This window comes from Bufo bufo, chromosome 6, assembly GCF_905171765.1.
Source record: "Bufo bufo chromosome 6, aBufBuf1.1, whole genome shotgun sequence".
Taxonomy (NCBI): Eukaryota; Metazoa; Chordata; class Amphibia; order Anura; family Bufonidae; genus Bufo; species Bufo bufo.
In genome coordinates, this window is record NC_053394.1 from 40,927,164 (window position 1) to 40,946,642 (window position 19,479).

At 46.1% G+C, this 19,479-nt stretch overlaps 1 protein-coding gene across 2 annotated transcripts in view; it reads left to right on the forward strand.

The window, feature by feature from the left end:
• Positions 1-19,479, forward strand: part of DOCK1 (dedicator of cytokinesis 1) — a 397,349-nt gene that overhangs the window by 95,054 nt on the left and 282,816 nt on the right. For both annotated transcript variants that reach the window (XR_005780006.1, XM_040438894.1), the window contains exons 12-15: positions 2,241-2,320; positions 4,064-4,189; positions 11,870-11,994; positions 17,049-17,147. Coding sequence is in view for 1 of the 2 variants with exons in the window: in XM_040438894.1 (XP_040294828.1) it covers positions 2,241-2,320; positions 4,064-4,189; positions 11,870-11,994; positions 17,049-17,147 (430 nt within the window). In the remaining variant the exon portion in view is untranslated. The remainder of the gene's footprint in view (positions 1-2,240; positions 2,321-4,063; positions 4,190-11,869; positions 11,995-17,048; positions 17,148-19,479) is intronic.

Sequence of the window (19,479 nt, forward strand, 5' to 3'; positions counted from 1 at the left end):
AAGATTTCGGGCAAAATTTGTAAAATGGAACTTTAAAAAATGCCCCCAAAGATGTTTGTAGCTTCAAGAGTCGTCTTGGTCTGTTACCCACTGAAATATAACTTAGTTTCTTGAAGTGCACCTAAATCTCATTTTATCAAGGAAAATTGTAAATGTGCTTTAAAAGAATATTTCTAATATACTTTAAAGGGCTTTCCGAGACTTTGATACTGTTGACCTATCTTCTGGACCCAGGACCCCTGCCAATCAGCTGTTTGAGAAGACAACGGCTCTCGCAGTGCTTTCTCTCCGCTTTTCCTAAGCCACTGACGACACGTTTATTGGTCACGTTGCCACAGCTACTATAAACTGTACAGCGCTGTCAGAAGGCCGTGGTGCTCACAGGTACACACCAGTGCCTTCTCAAACAGCTGATCGGCGGGTGTCGGACCCCACCGATCAGATACTGATGACCTATCCAGAGAGTAGTCTTGGAAAACCCTTTTAATAACTCTGCTCTACTAATGGCCTGCACCGATGTGCAGCAATCTCAAGGCAGGTGCTCAGATAGTACATAACCGTTCTGCCTGTGCCTGCTGTGCTAAAGCCTGACAGCCCATCTGTGCCAGGATTTAGCAGCGCAGCAGTGCTATAGACGGGAGCAGCGATGCTCCAGCCTGTATAGTGCCGAGTGCGGTCCGAGGGGAATCCATACCCCAATACGCTGCAGTGTTCGGATCGCAAAGCGCCATGGCATCTGAACTTCAGTTGCCTGTTTCACTAGGAAAAGTAAAAAAAATTATAAAGTATATTAGAAATGCTTTTTAGCCCATTCACATGACTGTATATTATATATTGTATACTGTATATCTGTGTCCGCATCCATTCCGCAATGTGGACCCATTCATTTCAGTGGGGCCACAGAAGATGCAGGCAGGTCACTGCATGATTTCCACACCCGTACTTCTGATGGTGCATGTCTAAGAATAGGCATTTCTATCATAGGGCTGGCTGTTCCGTTCTGAAAAATGCGGAACACACACAGCCGGTGTACATGTTTTGCAGATCTGCAATTTGCGGATGGTCATCTGAATGAGCCCTAAGTCTATAAAAAGTGATGTCTTGTTACAATCCACATCTCTCTCTCATGTTCCCTTTGCATTGAGTCTCTGTGATCTCTTCCTTTCCGACTAGTTTCTGAAAAGTTCCCATGTTGATTCCTCGATGTTTTCTTAAAGTCCATCAGTAAAGGTGACCATACACCCCTCTGTTTGAATAAAAAAAAAAGAAATCTGATAGTTGCTGGTCCACACAGAGGATCCTATTGTGAAGACATGTTTCCAAATATATGGTTTGTCTTGTCCTTTAACCTGTATGGACAGTGTGAACCAAATTGTGTATGGCTCAGTTGGCGGAACAATCGTTCATTCACCGTTTTTGTTTTTTTGGATACCTCCTATCTAATGTGTATGGCCACCTTAAGGACTTTACCATGTGCCTCGTCTGCGGCGACTCTCACAAACACTCCTTAGGGTACTTTCACACTTGCGTTATTCTTTTCCGGCATTGAGTTCCGTCCTAGGGGCTCTATACCGGAAAATAACTGATAGTTTTATCCTAATGCATTCTGAATGGAGAGCAATCCGTTCAGGATGTCTTCAGTTCAGTCTTTTTGACTTTTCAGGACGGAGATAATACCGCAGCATGCTGCGGTTTTATCTCCTTCCAAAATTCCGGAACACTTGCCTGAATGTCGGCTCTGGCCCGAGTGTCCCGGGAAAACTGATCTGGTCCGGATGACACCGGAGAGATGGATCCGGCATTTCAATGCATTTGTCAGACGTATCAGGATCCTGATCCATATGACAAATGCCATCAGTTTGCATACGTTTTGACGGCTCCGGCAGGCAGTTTCCAGCGACTGAACTGCCTGCCGGAACCCTCTGCCGCAAGTGTGAAAGTACCATTAGGTGTTTAAAGTCCTAAACTTGATTTTATTTTGTCTGTGTTAAATACCTGATCACTGACCTTTCCATCTCTCTCTTGTCATCTCATTTCCGTTCTGTGTCTGTTGTGAACTAACACGACACTTTTGTGCCATCTCTGCTATGACCTTGTCCATTCCCTTGTTTCCGTGCTCTCTGGTTTTCTGTGACCCTATGTTCCCTGTGATGGTGTCCGTAATGTGCACACTCCAGGCTAGCATTGGATGACGTCATCCGACACAAGCAGCTCAACCTATCATCCCGTTTTTCTCCCAGGGTGGCAGGGGAGAATGATTTTCTTCAGACTGTTATAAACAAAGTGATTGCTGCCAAGGAAGTTAACCACAAAGGTCAAGGTATGTACTTTCATGAACTGTTAACACCGGGAGCTGGGGTAATTGAAGTATCATGGTGAGCGCAGAGTTTATTATAATATAGGCCGGGGGGACTATAGTTTCTCACCACTGAGGGATACACACACGTCCAGGAGGTCTCGGAGAAGAAATCTCATAGTCATAGAAATAACTGAGATTTTGTTCTCTTTTATCCGAATGCAATTCCTCCAATTACTAGGAAACCTGTTTTAGTAATGTTGGTGGTCGCTTCCCTAAAAAGTGACTCCCTAAGCAGCGCCTGTTGGCGGATATGAGGTGGTGACGGCACATGCCGTCCGGTATGGGGAATCTGAATGAACCATTTCAAACTTACTAAGAAGTCTTAACGCTCTCAAAAAGAAAAACAAAATGAAATGTAGTAATTTGATGCCTTTTAATGGCTAACGGAAATAAATTATGTTGTAAGGCAATCTTTCGAGACTCTGAGGTCCCTTCTTCAGGCCAGAAATGAAAAGATCTCTAAAGAAACTTGGATAGACACAGGAAAGAGGTGGTGTAATACATTGCAAAACCCCAACAAACAGGAATGATCTTGGAGAAAGAGTCCTTTAAGGGGTTCTGCAGTTCTTTTTTAACTGATGATCTATCTGTTTGACAAGGGTCCGACACCCGGGACCCCTGCCCATCAGCTGTATGAGAAGACAGCAGTGCTACAGGATCGCTGCAGCCTTCTCTGTTTCCCTCAGGCCCGGTGACGTCATGACTAGTATCACTGGCCTGGGCGCGGCTAAGTTCCGTTCACGTTAATGGGGTTTAGCCCCGCCCAGACCACGGATACTAGTCATGACGTCACTGGGACTGAGGGTGCTCCTGTCGCTCTGCTGCCTTCTGAAACAGCTGATCGTGTAGGTCCTTGCTGCCGATCATCAGTTAAAAAGAACTACAGAACCCCTTTAATTAGTTTACAGATAAGCTGTGTGAAATTTTGCCTCTGAGTTTAGAGAGGGAACGACCCCTCTATATCCATTTTTCTTTAGAGATCTTTTCATTTCTGGCCTGAAGAAGGGACCTCAGAGTCTCGAACGCTTGCCTTGTAACATCATTTATTTTAGTTAGCCATTAAAAGGTATCAAATCACAATATTGTATATGGTTTCTCTTTTTGAGAGCGTTAAGACTTCTTACTACTGGCGATCATGGTACCAAACCTTTTTCTTTTTAGAACATGGGCATTTGAGGACCTTTAAAGCGGCCATACAACCACTTTATAAAATTAATTTGTGCATAGTCCTCATTATGCAAAAAGGAATATTTTAACCCTTCCGATTTAATTGAACAGGTAGTATTGGAGGCTTGTCTATTAAACGAGTTGTCAGGGTTTTTGACCAGTCCTTTTATAGCAATTTTAAGCTAATAGAGGTGGGGTGTATTTCGAGGACTCCCATAGGTAAAGCAGAAAGTCCTGTCCAGTGCAGCGCTTTAGGAATGGACTTCATGGATGACCATTGATTGAAATGGGTGCCTTGCTATCCCCTGCCATGGGGCTGCAAACCATCAATGTGAATTACCCCCTCCCACCAGCAAAGCTTACTGAGCTGATCGTAGATCAGTAGACTGACGTCTATATAACATCCAAATAGAATTCAATCCTCGCACGTAATGAGGTTGAATAGTATAGGACCAACAACGCTGTCCGCTAATTATATCTACTGAAGTGCTATGGTGATTCACAAGAGCGTGTAACCCTTCCTCCTTCTCCCTGCAGGTCTGTGGGTAACAATGAAGCTGCTGCCTGGGGACATTCATCAGATTCGAAAGGAATTTCCTCATCTCGTGGATAGATCTACAGCCGTTGCACGAAAAATGGGATTCCCTGAGATAATCATGCCAGGTGTGCAGTGCTACAATGACGGGGGTTAATAGGAAAAGGCAGTTAGAACTAAAGGGGTTTTCCTGGACAGAAAAATGTATGTAAATATCTATTTGACGCATCCCCTCCCCGCAGGTCTCCACTTTATTGTTCCTTTCTACACACCGGAAGTTACCTCTAAGCCAATCACTGGTGTCCGCAGTTTTGCGCATTAAATGCTAGCGTCACTGCTGAGGCCAGTGATTGGCCGCAGCAGTCTTAATGCTGCGAAATAAAGAAAGATCGTCGTGAACTATCTGTGCTGGAGTGGTGGGGGATTTAACAGGATATGGGCGCATTCACACGACCATAGTGTTTTGCGGTCTTTAAATTGTTGATTTGCAAAACACAGATGCCGGCCGGTGTGCGTTCCACAATTTACGGATCGCACATGGCCGCTGCTATGATAGAAAATGCCTATTCTTGTCCGCAATTGCAGACAAGAATAGGGCATGCGCTATCTTTTTTGCGGGGCCGCGGATGCGGACAGCACACAGTGTGCTATCGGCATCTTTTGCAGTCCAATTGAAATTAATGGGTCCGCACCTGTTACACAAAACTGTGTAACGGATGCAGACTCATATGGTCGTGTGAATGAGCCCTAATGGTTGTTATTTTGTGGTATTGCATTCTGTTGGGTTTGTTTATAAAACTCCAGGATAACTCCCGTTAACCCCTTAACGCAAAACTCCATGCATGAACGGCGGGGGAAGCTGTGACAGAGCGCCCGCCCGATCACTGCAGGGGCCTGGCAGTCCCTGATAGATGCCGGTGGATTAACCCCTTCTATGCCGCGGTTAGCGCTGACTGCGACATAGAAGGGGTTTGCTGCGGGTGAGGGAGCACATTGGCTGCTGTGGCGGGGATCCGATGGGTGACCATGCAGCCAGATGCTGTGCAGAGGCTGCCCAATGCCCTGCACAGCATCTGGACCTGCCTTCTACGGGTGCCCAGGAGATCCAGCCTCAGGCTCGTCTCTTAGGCAACCTGTAAGTGTATTACTCAGTGTAATACACTAACCGGCAATGCATTACAATACAGATGTATTGTAATGCATTGCAGAGAGGATCAGACCCCCAAAAGTTGAAGTCCCAGAAATAAAAAAAAATAAAAAAATAAATGAAAAAAAGGTTTTTATAAAAAGAAAAAAAGTCCCTTTCCCCAGATTTTATAATAAAACAAAAAAAAACAAAAAAAAAAAACCACACATATTGGGTATCTCCGCGTCCGTAACAACCCGCTCTATAAATATATCCTCCCCATCCGATACCATAAATATAAAAAAAGTACAGCCAAAAAAACAAACATTTTTGTCACCTTACATCACAAAAAGTGCAACACCAAGTGATCAAAAAGGCATATGTCCCACAAAATGGTACCAATAAAACAGTTACCTCATCCCGCAAAAAATGAGTCCCTACATAAGAAAATCGCAAAAAAAAATATATATCAGGGGTGTGGAATTCCTATCGCCCGACGCCCGGGACATGCAGTTCCGGGCGCCGGGCAAGTAGTTTGAACAGTTGTTTAGCCCTGTGCGGGCAAGTAGCAGGGACGTGTCGGTTGGGCAGTAATAGGAGCGGTCATATGCTAGCCGCGAGCTGACCGCTCCTACATCTATGTCCGCCTGCCCCTGCATCGTGCATATGAGTACCGTACATATCACTTGCTGCAGGCGGCCCCCGCTCCTCCCGGCTCCTGTATCAAAGTCTCCGCCCACCTGCCAGCACAGGAGCGCACAGTAAGTCAGCACACCGTCTCCAGAGACTGAGTAATTGCAGGCCAAGATGGGAGAAGAGGAGTGAGAGACCCCACGGCCCCCTGCAGATGAGCGTTCCTCCCGGAGCCTGTCCACATCGCAGCTCCCGGCCTGACCTGCAAGCGCTGACTGGGGTCACATAGCGTTATACTGATTTATGATGCTATGTAACCCTTACAGTTCTGGAATGTGTTGGATAACACTGACAGCATTATGTCAGTGTTATCCAATACATTCCAGAACTGTAAGGGTTACATAGCATCATAAATCAGTATAACGCTATGTGACCCCAGTCAGCGCTTGCAGGTCAGGCCGGGAGCTGCGATGTGGACAGGCTCCGGGAGGAACGCTCATCTGCAGGGGTGTCAGAAATAAAGGTTGTGCTGTCTGTCTTCTGAGGCTCTGGCCCTGCCTGCAATCTGCACTGCACGTGGCACTTGATAAACTATAATGTCTCCCTCTTGCCCCCATACAGTATAACGTCTCCTTGTGGCTGCGCCAGTGCCCCATACAGTATAACGTCTCCTTGTGGCCCCCATACAGTATAACGTCACCTTGGGGCTGCCGTAGTGCCCCATACAGTATAACGTCTCCTTGTGGCCCCCGCCCCCATACAGCATAACATCTCTTTGTGGCCCTGCCCCCATACAGCATAACGTCTCCTTGTGGCCCTGCCCCCATACAGCATAACGTCTCCTTGTGGCCCCCGCCCATACAGCATAACGTCTCCTTGTGGCCCCCGCCCATACAGCATAACATCTCCTTGTGGCCCCCGCCCCCATACAGTATAACGTTAGTATAAGTTCAGGACAAGTAGATGGTCATGAGGGACAAGTAGATTGAGCCCCCACTTTAGTCCTTCGACAAGTAGTTTTTTTTTTAATTTCCACACCCCTGTATATATATATATAACTCTTAGAACATGGAGACATTAAAACATCATTTTCTTGCTTCAAAACTGCTATTATTGTGTTAAAGTGAAATAATAATAAAAAAATATTTGACATATTCGGTATTGCCGGGTCCGTAACAACCTGCTCTATAAAAATATCACATGACCTAACCCCTCAGGTGAACACTGTAAAAAATAAAAACAGTGCCAAAAAAGCCTTTTTTTTTTTGTCACCGTGCATCACATAAAGTGCAACACCAAGCGATCAAAAAAAGGTGTATGCCCCCCCAAAATGGTACCAATCAAACTGTCACCTCATCCCGCAAAAAATGAGACTCTAACTAAGACAATCGGTCAAAAAATTCTAAAGCTATGGCTCTTAGGCTATGGAGACACTAAAACATCATTTTTGTGGTTTAAAAAATGCTATTATTGTTTAAAACTTTAATAAATAAAAAGTATACATATTGGGTATTGCCACTTCCGTAACGATCTACTCTATAAAAATGTCACATGACCTAACCCCTCAGGTGAACGCTGTAAAAAGAAATAAATAAAAACTGTGCTAAAACCAATTTTTTTTGTCACCTTGCTCCATAAAGTGTAATAATGAATGATTAAAAAATCATATGTACCCAAAAATGGTACCAATAAAAACGGCAAGTCTTCCTGCAAAAAACGAGCACAAGACGATTGGCAGAAAAAAAAAAAATAAATGACGTTTAGAAAACAGACACAAAAACAGTTTTTTTTTCCAAAAATGCTTTATTATGTAAAACTGAAACAAACAAACAAAGAAAGTAGACGTATTTGATATCATTGCGTCCGTAGCAACCTGCTCTAAAAAATTGCACAATCTACCAGATGAATGTTGGAAAAAAAAAAAAACGGTGCCAAAACAGCTATTTTCTGGTTACCTTACCTCATGAAAAGCGTAATATAGAGCAATTTAAAATCCTATGTACCCCAAAATAGTACCAATAAAACTGTCACCTTATCCCCTAGTTTCCAAAATCGGGTCACTTTTTGGGAGTTTCCACTGTAGGGGTGTATCAAGGGGGCTTCAAATGGGACATGGCATCTAAAAACCAGTTCAGCAAAATCTGCCTTCCAAAAACCATACTGCGCTCCTTTTCTTCTGCGCCCTGCCGTGTGCCCTTACATCAGTTTACTACCACACGTGGGGTGTTTATGTAAACCGCAGAACCAGGGTAAGAAATATTAAGTTTTGTTTGGCTGTTGGTTGATGTTTGGTGTTAAATAAAAAAATTGATTAAAATGGAAAATATGCCAAAAAAGTGAAATTTTGAAATTTAATCTCCATTTTCCTTTAATTCTTGTGGAACACCTAAAAGGTTAACAAAGTTTGTAAAATCAGTTTTGAGTAACTTGAGGGTGTAGTTTCTACAATGGGGTCATTTATGGGGGGGTTCACTATGTAAGCCCCACAAAGTGACTTTAGACCTCAACTGGTCCTTAAAAAGTAGGTTTTGGAAAGTTTCTTAAAAATTTTAAGAGTTGCTTCTAAAATTCTAAGCCTTGTAAAGTCCCCAAAAAATTAAATGACATATACAAAATGATGCTAACGTAAAGTAGACCTACGGGGAATGTTAAGTAATAAATATTTTGAGGTATCGCTTTCTGTTTTACAAGCAGAGAAATAGAAATTTTGAAAATTGTCACGGGAAATGGCTTGGATAAGTAAGTGTTCCAAAGTTGTTACCACACAAAGTGACACAAAAATCAGTCTGGTCCTTAAGGTGAAAAATGGCCCGGTCCTTAAGGGGTTAAGGACACTGGGCATAAATCAGTCCCATTATACCCTACGGACATGTTCAGAATGAGATGGTATAATACCCTTGGGGTGTATTCACGCTGTTCAGAGACAATGTATCCATTCACACGTCTGTTGTGTATTGCGGATCCGCAATACACCGGGCTGTGTACTGTCCACATCTCTTCTCGCCCCATTGAAAATGAATGGATCCAAACCCATTCTGCGGACATGTGAATGGACCCTAACATGCGGTTTTATAGCATTTTACTAGTGATAATGGTGCTGCCGTCTGCCACGCCATTCTGCACTCTTTGTATACGCCCTAAAGGTTATTATTCTGCTGAACCTAAGATGTGGCTTTTCCTTTTTAGCAGAGCCTTAAACATTACATGTACTTCGTTAACCACTTGTGGACCGCTGGGTTTGCTTCATTTCTGAACGTCCTTGCTGAGTTTGTAGCTGCAGCAGGTCGTGTAGGACTGGAGCCAGCTGGCAATGACATTCAGGCTCCCCGTAGAGAAAGCCGAGCCGCTTTGTTACCATCCCTGCCTTCCTCATTGCTTTATGTATATACGGTGCTCTATAAAGTGCCATGTGTACAGTTCAGGAAGCAGCCAAGACTCTTCCTGCTCCCTGCAGGGAGGCCCTAGAGGCTGTAAGTTGGGCTAAAAAGAGTGTCTCAGAGGTTTTGTGTGACTTCATGGGGACCACAGTGTATAAAATAAACACAAAAAGGGCCACTGATGGAGGTCATGTGACCAGTCGCCTCCATCAGCCACCTTCATCGACCACCACTGCGCACAACATTAAAAACTAGCGTTTGCTCAGTGCTATGAGCGGAGGCCGATGATGGACAGGACTGGTCACATCACCCTCCATCAGCGGGCACTTTGGGAACAGAAGGCCAGCCTGTAAGTAACAATCAATGCTGTAAACGAGGAATAAGCATAGAAAAACATCGGATGTTGGTGGCAGTGGCTTAATATCAGTCTATCGCTGGCTGCCTTCATGTGCTATTCCCAGCACTCATACGGCAATTATATGATATAGCGATGAACTCCTTTAAAAAGCATCTGTCAGCAGTTTTGTACCTACGAAACTGACTGACCTGTTGCATGTGCGCTCGGCAGCTGAAGGCATCTGTGTTGGTCCCATGTTCCTATGTGCTCGCATTGCTGAGAAAAATGATGTCTTAAAAATGATGCCTCTCCGAGCAGCGGGGGCGTTACGCTTAAGTTTTGTAACCGAAAATAAAAGAAGCTGAATAAACCCTGATGTGCAAGGAAGGAGTGGCCCAGGATTGAGCATACACTCATTATTCATGCTTTACTTCTACTCAAGCCTAGTCTTCGGCTCTCAGGTTGAGGTTTGGCATTTTCAGCCCGATGGGGGTGGTGGTGGGGCTGGCTCCTCGTGGCCGTCCGCATCACCCGCTTGTCCCAGAATGAGAAACATGCTCAAGACAAATTACATCAGAAAATAAGTTAGAAAGAGCCGGGGTCCAAATAGAAAAGGTCAGGAGCTGGGGGAGGAGAAAAAAGGAAAAAAGATGGAGGTATACGGGGTGAATAGAAAATCAGAGTGGGGGGGTGCAGCATGCTTTCATTAAAGTTTTCTTTTTTCACTTCATTTTTTAGCTCTCACATCGTATTACTTTTTTGATAGAATTCCCTTCTTTGCAGATATTACTTTCAGATACACCTGATTGAGCATTCCCTTTAATATGCCCTACAGAGCGTTTCTGATATATGCCGGATGGAAAGTGCAGCGCGATTTATCTTTAACCGTGATATTTACCCCTCGATGGCCGCTGTGATTTGCTCCCTTTTATAGGAAATCCTAGCCTAGAACCAGAGTGCGTTGTGCTGGCCTGGATTTCTTCTTGCGCGTTGTATAAGCCATGAAAGCACAGTGATGTTCTTTTATTAATTATGCATGAGCATCGCCATCGCAGGAGAACATCCTGGCTGTTACATTAAACTCCAGCAAGGTTTTGGGAGTTAGAACTGGAGGCTCTCTTATTTTTGCAATGCTTGTTCTTAAAGGGAAATTTTGAAGCTGCATTCCTTAATACGAAGCCTTTAGAACGCCCACATCAGGTCTGGATGAAACCTCCTCGGAAATGCAGGTTCCTAAAAAATAATGTAGCTAATAACATGAAGGCGACACCGCCTGTATTACAGGATAATTCTTTATTTTTATTTTTTGTTCGTAAATCTGCACTAAAGTATTTAGGAAACGTAAACGCAGCATTTCTCTATTGTTCATTTTTTTTTTTTTTACCGTGGAAGTGATTTAAAGTTGTGGGTAGCATGAATTCCCATTAGGATACATTCACACGAACGTATGTATTTTGTGGTCCGCAAAATATGGAGATGACGTCCGTGTGGCATCCGTGTGTTTTTTTTTGTGTGTGGATCCAATGACTTCAGTGGGTCGGTGTTCCGCATTTGCGGCCAAGAAAAGGACATGTTTTATCTTTTTGTGAAACAGATGTGGAAAGTACACTGGCGTCTTCCATATGCTCTCCACATCCTTATGTCTGTTCCGCAGAAGAGAGAACATGCCTTATTCTTAATTGCAAATGTGGACCACCGCAAAAAAAAAAATGGATGCCACACAGACGTCATCCATATTTTGAGGGTCAGTGTTTTATTGACCGCAAAATACATACGGTTGTGTTCATGTACCCTCAGCTGGTCACAGATGAATTATGGCGGCATAGGTACATGACAGGCTATGCTACCATAGAGAGTACATTTTATTCTGCCGATGCATTTACTGGACAAGTCTGCATGACCTTTATGTGTTAAACAAGGGAGGTCGCCACATTAAATATCTATTTCCCATTTCATTCTGTGTTGTGCTGTTTCTCTCTCTTCCTCCTAGAAATTTGCAACTACATTAAAAAAGGGGTGAGTCTCACAGTCCAATACTGTCTGCACTGATTGGACAGTGTTAGCGTGCGACTGTAATACCCAGTTGTCTCTTCAATCGTGCATTTCTGTGAGGAGTAAAAGAGGAACATAACAATTTAGCGTTAAAAGAAATGTTGCTTCAGAATTTTTATATCATGGGGAATGCGAGTATTTGCTAAATGTCAGGAGAGCAGACAGGTCCTCCTTAACACATTTGTGTTGGATAGTAATCTGCGTTAGGTTCTCTGTATGCGCTCTACAGTAGCCTCGTTGGCTAATTGCATTTTCACTTTTTTTTTATTTATTTTTTCTTCAGGTGATGTCCGCAACGATATCTATGTAACACTATTTCAGGGTGACTTCGACAGAGGCAACAAGACAACAGCTAAGAATGTGGAGGTCACAATGTCCGTATTTGATGAGGATGGGAAGCGGCTGGAGGTAAATGACCCTCGCCTAGTTTGTCTATGCCAACTTGTGATATAGAAGTTGTGTTCACTTTGCGTTTTTCAACTATTCAGCAAAACCTTTAAAGGGAACCTGTCACCTGGATTTTGGGCAAAGAGCTGAGGACATGGGCTGCTAGATCGCCGCTAGCACATCCGCAATATCCAGTCCCCGTAGATCTCTGTGCTTAGATAAGTCCTGTCTCCTGCATGCTTGAGAGATGAGTCCAGCTTTCTCTGACTCTGAGCCCAGCCACGGCCACTGTGAAGGAGCCCAGCACCGCCCCGCGTCCTCCGAATCTCCTCCTTGCTCCCCATCGTCGCAAAGCTAGAGCGCCGTAATCTTGCGATGCGCGAGCTAGGGCATGCGCAGTTCGTTCCCTGAGGCTGATGCCGGCACAGGGAAGGAACACTATGCCGACACTGCGCATGCGCTAGCTCGCGCATTGTGAGATTACGGCGATCTAGCTTTGTGACGTTGGGGAGCAAGGAGGAGATTCGGAGGATGAGAGCAGTGCTGGGTTCCTTCACAGTGGGCGTGGCTGGGCTCCGGAAACGTTAGTAGCCTCATTTACATATCTATAAAATCGTTGTTTTTACACAATAAAAGCACAGAGAGCTATGGAGAATGGATATTGCGGACATGCTAGCGGCGATCTACAGACCTGTTAGTTTTTCTTTTAAGAAGCCCCCCCCCCCCCCCCCCCCTCCCCACTCTGCACTCATTACCTGTATAAATGGAACCTGTCCACACACTCAATCAATCACACTATCCACCATGGCCAAGACCAAAGAGCTGTCTAAGGACACCAGGGGCAAAATCATAGACCTGCACAAGGCTGGGATGGGCTACAGGACAATAGGCAAGCAAAAAAAGATAACTGTCAATCATCCTCAGTCTGCCCGCACACCCGCAGCAAAGCATTCCTCTGCCTGAAGGCGCGCCCCCACCCACCCGGGTGGGGGGCCGGCTCCTCCTTTTCAGGGACATCTGGATGGCTCACGTCTCCGACGCCTGGGCTCTCGAAATTGTGTCCTCAGGATACAAAATCGAATTTGCGTCCTTCCCTCCAGATCGGTTCTTTCGCTCCCGCCCCCCGCGGGACCCGAAAAGCGCGGCTGCGTTCTCCGCGGCTGTTCAAGCCTTACTGGACAGGGGGGTGATTACCCCCGTTCCTCTAGAGGAAAGGTTCCAAGGGTTCTATTCGAACCTCTTTGTAGTTCCCAAGAAGGGAGGTTCGGTGCGGCCCATTTTGGACCTCAAAAAGCTCAACCGTTTTCTCCTCCTTCGACGGTTTCGGATGGAGTCCCTCCGTTCCGCGGTGGCTTCCCTGGAGCAGGGAGATTTCATGTCTTCCATCGATATACAGGATGCCTACCTCCATGTTCCGGTAGCCCGGTGTCACCATCGCTTCCTCCGATTCGCCGTGGGGGACCTCCACTTCCAGTTTGTCGCCCTTCCCTTTGGGCTGGCAACAGCCCCCCGGGTGTTCACCAAGGTCCTGGCCCCGGTTTTGGCCTTACTCCGTTCCAGGGGTGTTTTTCTGCTACCGTACTTGGACGATATCCTCATCAAGGCTCCGTCCCTTTCCCAAGCGGTTGCCAGCGTGGATCTCACTCTAGAGACTCTGGCGAGATTCGGTTGGGTCATCAACTTCCCCAAGTCCTCCCTTCCTCCCGCCAGACAACTGGTCTTCCTGGGAATGCTTTTAGACACGGAAGCGGCGGAGGTACGTCTTCCCTCGGAAAAACGACTGACCCTCCGTCGGGCGATTCGGGGTCTCCTTCTCCACCGTCGACCGTCCTTCCGCTTCTGCATGCGGGTCTTGGGGCAGATGGTTGCCTGCTTCGAGGCGATCCCATTTGCGCAGTTTCACTCCCGCCCTCTCCAACGGGCGATCCTCTCCTCCTGGGACAAATCGCCGGAGTCTCTGGATCATCCCTTCCATCTATCGCCTCCGGTGCGGTCATCTCTCCGCTGGTGGTTGCAGTCCCCTCTTCTGGGCAGGTCCTTTCTGCCGCTCAACTGGTTGGTGGTTACAACCGATGCCAGTCTCTTGGGCTGGGGAGGCGTGTTTCCTCCCCGATCCGTCCAGGGCATTTGGTCTCCATCGGAGTCCAAACTCTCGATCAATGTCCTGGAGCTGAGAGCGGCCCTTCTGTCTCTGCGACACTGGACTCATCTGCTGAAGGGTCATCCAGTTCGTGTGCAATCGGACAACGCCACGGCCGTGGCGTACATAAACCACCAGGGGGGCACTCGCAGCGTTGCAGCAATGCGGGAGGTCACCAGCATTCTCCGTTGGGCGGAAGCCCACGTCCCGGCCCTATCTGCAATTTTTATTCCAGGGGTGGACAATTGGGCGGCGGATTTCCTCAGTCGCACCACCGTCGACCCCGGCGAGTGGTCTCTTCACCCGGAGGTGTTCGAGGCCATTTGCCTTCGTTGGGGCATACCGGACGTGGACCTCATGGCCTCCAAATTCAATCACAAGGTCCCCGCCTATCTGTCCAGGGATCCGGGAGCCTGCGGAGCCGACGCCCTCGTTCTTCCTTGGCGAGGCTTCGCGCGTCCATACATATTCCCTCCCATCCCACTCCTGCCCAAGGTCCTTCGGAAGATCGCGGCGGAAGGCGTCTCGGTGATTCTGGTCGCTCCGGACTGGCCTCGCCGGTCTTGGTATGCCGACCTCATGCTGCTCCTGGCAGACGCGCCCTGGCCGCTGCCCGCCAGGGAAGATCTTCTCTCTCAGGGACCAATCTTCCACCCGCGTTTAAGGTCCCTACGTTTGACGGCGTGGTTGTTGAGACCACCGTCCTGACACGTAGGGGTTTTTCTGCGAACGTCGTCCGCACCATGATCCGCGCCCATAAGCCATCCTCTTCTAGGATCTATTATAGGACCTGGAGGACCTATTTGGGGTTCTGTGCCGATCTGGGGATTCCTCCGCTCCGCTTTTCTCTCCCCACCGTTTTGTCCTTCCTGCAGAGCGGACTTGCCCAAGGTCTGGGCCTTAGTTCTTTGAAGGGTCAGGTGTCTGCGCTGTCCATTTTGTTTCAGCGCCCACTGGCCCCCCTTGGTCCTGTCAAGACCTTCCTTCAGGGCGTGGCTCACGCGGTTCCCCCGTACCGCCCTCCGGTACCGCCCTGGGACCTGAACCTGGTTCTCTCAGCGCTCCAGGCTTCTCCTTTCGAGCCTCTGCGGACGGTTTCCTTGCGACTTCTGTCCTGCAAGGTTATTTTCCTTGTAGCCGTCACCTCTCTTCGGAGGGTGTCCGAATTGGCTGCACTCTCCTATCTGGAACCTTTCCTAGTGTTCCACCAGGACAAGGTAGTTCTTCGTCCGGTCCCTTCCTTCCTTCCTAAGGTGGTCTCCGCCTTTCATCTGAACGAGGACATCGTTCTCCCCTCTTTGTGTCCTTCCCCTTCCCACCCGCGGGAGAGGAAGCTTCATCGCCTGGACGTTGTCAGGGCGCTCAAGGTTTACCTGGAGGTAACCAGCTCTTTCAGGCGTACTGACTCGCTCTTTGTGGTTCCGGAGGGGTCGCGCAGAGGGATGGCGGCATCCAAAGTTGCTATCGCCCGTTTTGTCAAGATGGCTGTTACTGAGGCTTATCTCGCCAAGGGCAAGGTTCCGCCCCTCGGTGTTACCGCTAACTCCACTAGAGCGGTCGGGGCTTCCTGGGCTCAGAGGAATCGGGCTTCTACGGAGCAGATTTGCAAGGCGGCCACTTGGTCCTCCTTGCACACCTTCACCAAGTTCTACAGGGTGCATACTCATGCGTCGGCTGACGCTGCTTTAGGCCGTCTGGTGTTGCAGGCGGCAGTTGATTGATGCCTCTGGTGTTGGTCTAGTTTGTTCTGGTCCCTCCCTTCTGGGACTGCTCTGGAACGTCCCATGGTTTCCTGTGTCCCCCAAGGAATATGGGCGAGAAAAGGAGACTTTTGTATTACTTACCAGTAAAGTCTCTTTCTCGCTCTTCCTTGGGGGACACAGCACCCGCCCTTCATTTGGGTTACAGTTGTGGTTCCGGCTTGGTTGCCCCCGTTGGGGCTCGACAGTTCTTTTTTCCGGTTGGTGGTTATCTTTCACTACTTGGACACGCAACTGGCAGTCTCTTCTCCAGGCTGAAGGGTATAGCTGATGGAGGAGGGGCTTACAGCTTTCACTTAGTGTCACTCCTCCTAGGGAGCAGAGCTATACCCATGGTTTCCTGTGTCCCCCAAGGAAGAGCGAGAAAGAGACTTTACTGGTAAGTAATACAAAAGTCTCCTTTTCTGTACCAAATATTAAGTTCTGTTTTTCTATTGTGTCAAATACTTATTTCATGCAATAAAATGCAAATTATTAAAAAATCATACAATGTGATTTTCTGGATTTTTTTTTTTTTTAGATTCTGTCTCTCACAGTTGAAGTGTACCTACGATAAAAATGACAGACTTCTCCATTCTTTGTAGGTGGGGAAACTTGCAAAATAGCCAGTGTATCAAATGCTCATTTCCCACACTGAATATCTTTGCATTTTCCACCTCCTGTGAACAGCTATCCATACAGGAAGGAGGGATTTTCCGTGATTGATAGCATTGTGTGTATAACCGCATAATGGATAGCTGTCCGTCACCGATAACACCTCCCTGTACCGATAGCTGTTCACAGGTGATGGAAAAAGCAAAGTAATAAATATAGAAGTTACAGGTTTTACTGCATAATTTCCTACAAATGTAAATCTATATCAATCCGTTCAGCTCCTCCTGCTCTATACCATGGTGCTTTCTAATTGCATTTTGTGGTGACCGCTCCTCTTTAATGATTGCGGGGCAGCATGTTTCTAGTACTTTGTTGTGGAGAGGATATATTGTATAAATGTAAGGTTATTTCCTGTAACAATTCCTATTTATATTGCTGCATTATGATTTCTGTCATTCCATCACACTATAAGAACCCTTCTGGTGAGATCTTATTAACAAGCTTCACATACTTCTCTACTATATTATAGCGGAGAGCACCTTCATTTATTTTTATCTTTTTTTCTTTGTTTCTTTCCCAAGAACGTGATTTACCAGGGGGCTGGAGATGAAGCTATGTCAGAGTACAAATCCGTAATATATTATCAAGTAAAGCAGCCCCGGTGGTTTGAAACAGTGAAGGTAAATTGTGCAGCCATAAAAACCTTTTATAAGTGTAGTAAATACTGCAAATGTTTTAATGCACATCTGAAAGCAAAGAACAACAGCAGTGACGGGGGGATGATAGGAGTTATACTTGTGACCCAGGAGACATCGATCTCTGCAGTGCTGATGGATGAGAAACAAGAGGCTTAGGAAATCTTCTCCTGAAGGGGTTGTTCGAGATTAGAAAAAGGGAAAGCCCACAAGCGTTGTCTCGATTTTCAGCTGAACCCCCTTTAGCCCCATTCATTTGACTATTGCAGCTAAGAATGGTGATGTTTATAGAGGAAAATTAAACCTGTGGAAGCTACCATTCTTGTCTGTTAAAAACAATGGAACAGGCCTCCATCAGTGGATGCAGATTGGTATGGCTCAATAGCAACACAATATTCATTTAAAATATGGCACAAAAAAAAAACAACCTCTGCTATTACAAGTTTTCTGCTGCGGAAAGCTGCCTCCTAACAAAAGACAGTCATCTAAAAGTGATCATGATACAAATGGTTAAGAAATATTTATATAAAATTATTAAAAAAATAAAAAAAAATTCTTCTAGAAACAGTGCCACAACTGTCCGTGGTTTGTATGTGGCACTACAGTTCAGCCTTCTTCAATACCAGACACTGCTTATATCAAACAGTGGTTCCATTTACTTGAATGGAGCTGAACTGCAGTACCACACACAGCCTTTGGTTGGTAGTGGCGCTCTTTCTGGAAGAAATAATCAATGATTTTTTAAAATTATTATTATTATTATTATTATTATTATTATATATATATATTTTTTTTTTTATCTCATAAGACTTCTTTAACCCCTTAAAGGGGTTATCCAATTTCAAGAACCCTTTCCCCCCCTTCCCAGGTGCCAGGCCCCTCGCCGGTAATATACTTGCCCCACTCCCGCCGCTGCTCCTGGTCCCCGCACCGCCGCTGCTCCTCTCCCTGTACACGGATGAAAACAAACCCTGTCCGGGGGTGGGGGCATCCTATGGCAGGCGGGGACAGGGACCAGCCTCCCTAGTGTCACCTGCGATGCTAGGGAGGCTCGTCCCCGCCTGCCATTGGTTGCTTCCCCGGACACCGGTGCGGGGAGCAGGGTAAGTATATTACTGCAGGTAAGTAAAAGAAAACGGTCCTGGAGACTTATGCGGTTCCTCTTTCAGCTTTGCTTTAATGGTTGATCAATTCACAGACATCACCACATTCCACATGACATAGCGTTAACGCGTTTCGGGTAACCACCCTTAGTCGTTACGACTAAGGGTGGTTACCCGAAACGCGTTAACGCTATGTCATGTGGAATGTGGTGATGTCTGTGAATTGATCAACCATTAAAGCAAAGCTGAAAGAGGAACCGCATAAGTCTCCAGGACCGTTTTCTTTTACTTACCTGCAGCCTGTTACGGGAACACTCCCCCAGGGCCTCTGGAGCCGGGACTATATTTATTACGGAGGTGAGCTGGATAAAGTTTTTCTATAAGTATATTACTGGTGAGGGGCCCGGCACATGTGGGGGGGGTTCTTGAAATTGGATAACCCCTTTAATGCATAATAATGTACATGTATGTGATTGGCATTAAGAAATTGTATGGAGCCCGCCGAACTGATATTGTGACCTTTCCTCAGGATATTAAAATCCCAGAAAACCCCTTTAAAGTCGTAAAACATAATAGAAACTATATAAATTTTGTGTTATTTTTTTTTTTACCCCACAAAGTATTAAAAATAAGCCTTTTGTGGCTATGTGAAAGGAAAATTTACAAAGTTATGGCTTTTAGGGAGGAAAAAAAATGAAAATTGGCTGTGTCTTTTTAAGGGGTTAAAGGGGTTGTAAGTTGCATTTATTATATAGAGGAAGCTAATACAAGGCACTTATTAATGTATTGTTATTACCCATATTGCTTCCTTTGCTGTCTGGATTCATTTTTCCATCACATCATACACTGCTCATTTCCATTGTTACTACCACCCTGCAATCCATCACTGGTGCCCATGCTTGCACACTATAGGAAAAAGCGTCAGCTTCTCTGGTGGCCGGGACCATGGGAGCGCACATAGGCTGGTGCGTTTTCTTATACTGTGCAAGCACGACCACCACTGATGGATTGCAGGGTGGTCGTAACCATGGAAATGATCAGTGTATAATGTGATGGAAAAATTAATCCAGCCAGCAAAGGAAGCAATTTGGACAATCACAATTCATTAGTATTAACTTGTATTAACTTTCTCTACATGATAAATGCAACTTACTGAAATGAGACAATCCCTTTAAGAACCTGCAGTCAACTTTGGGCTACCTGGCTAAAAGGCA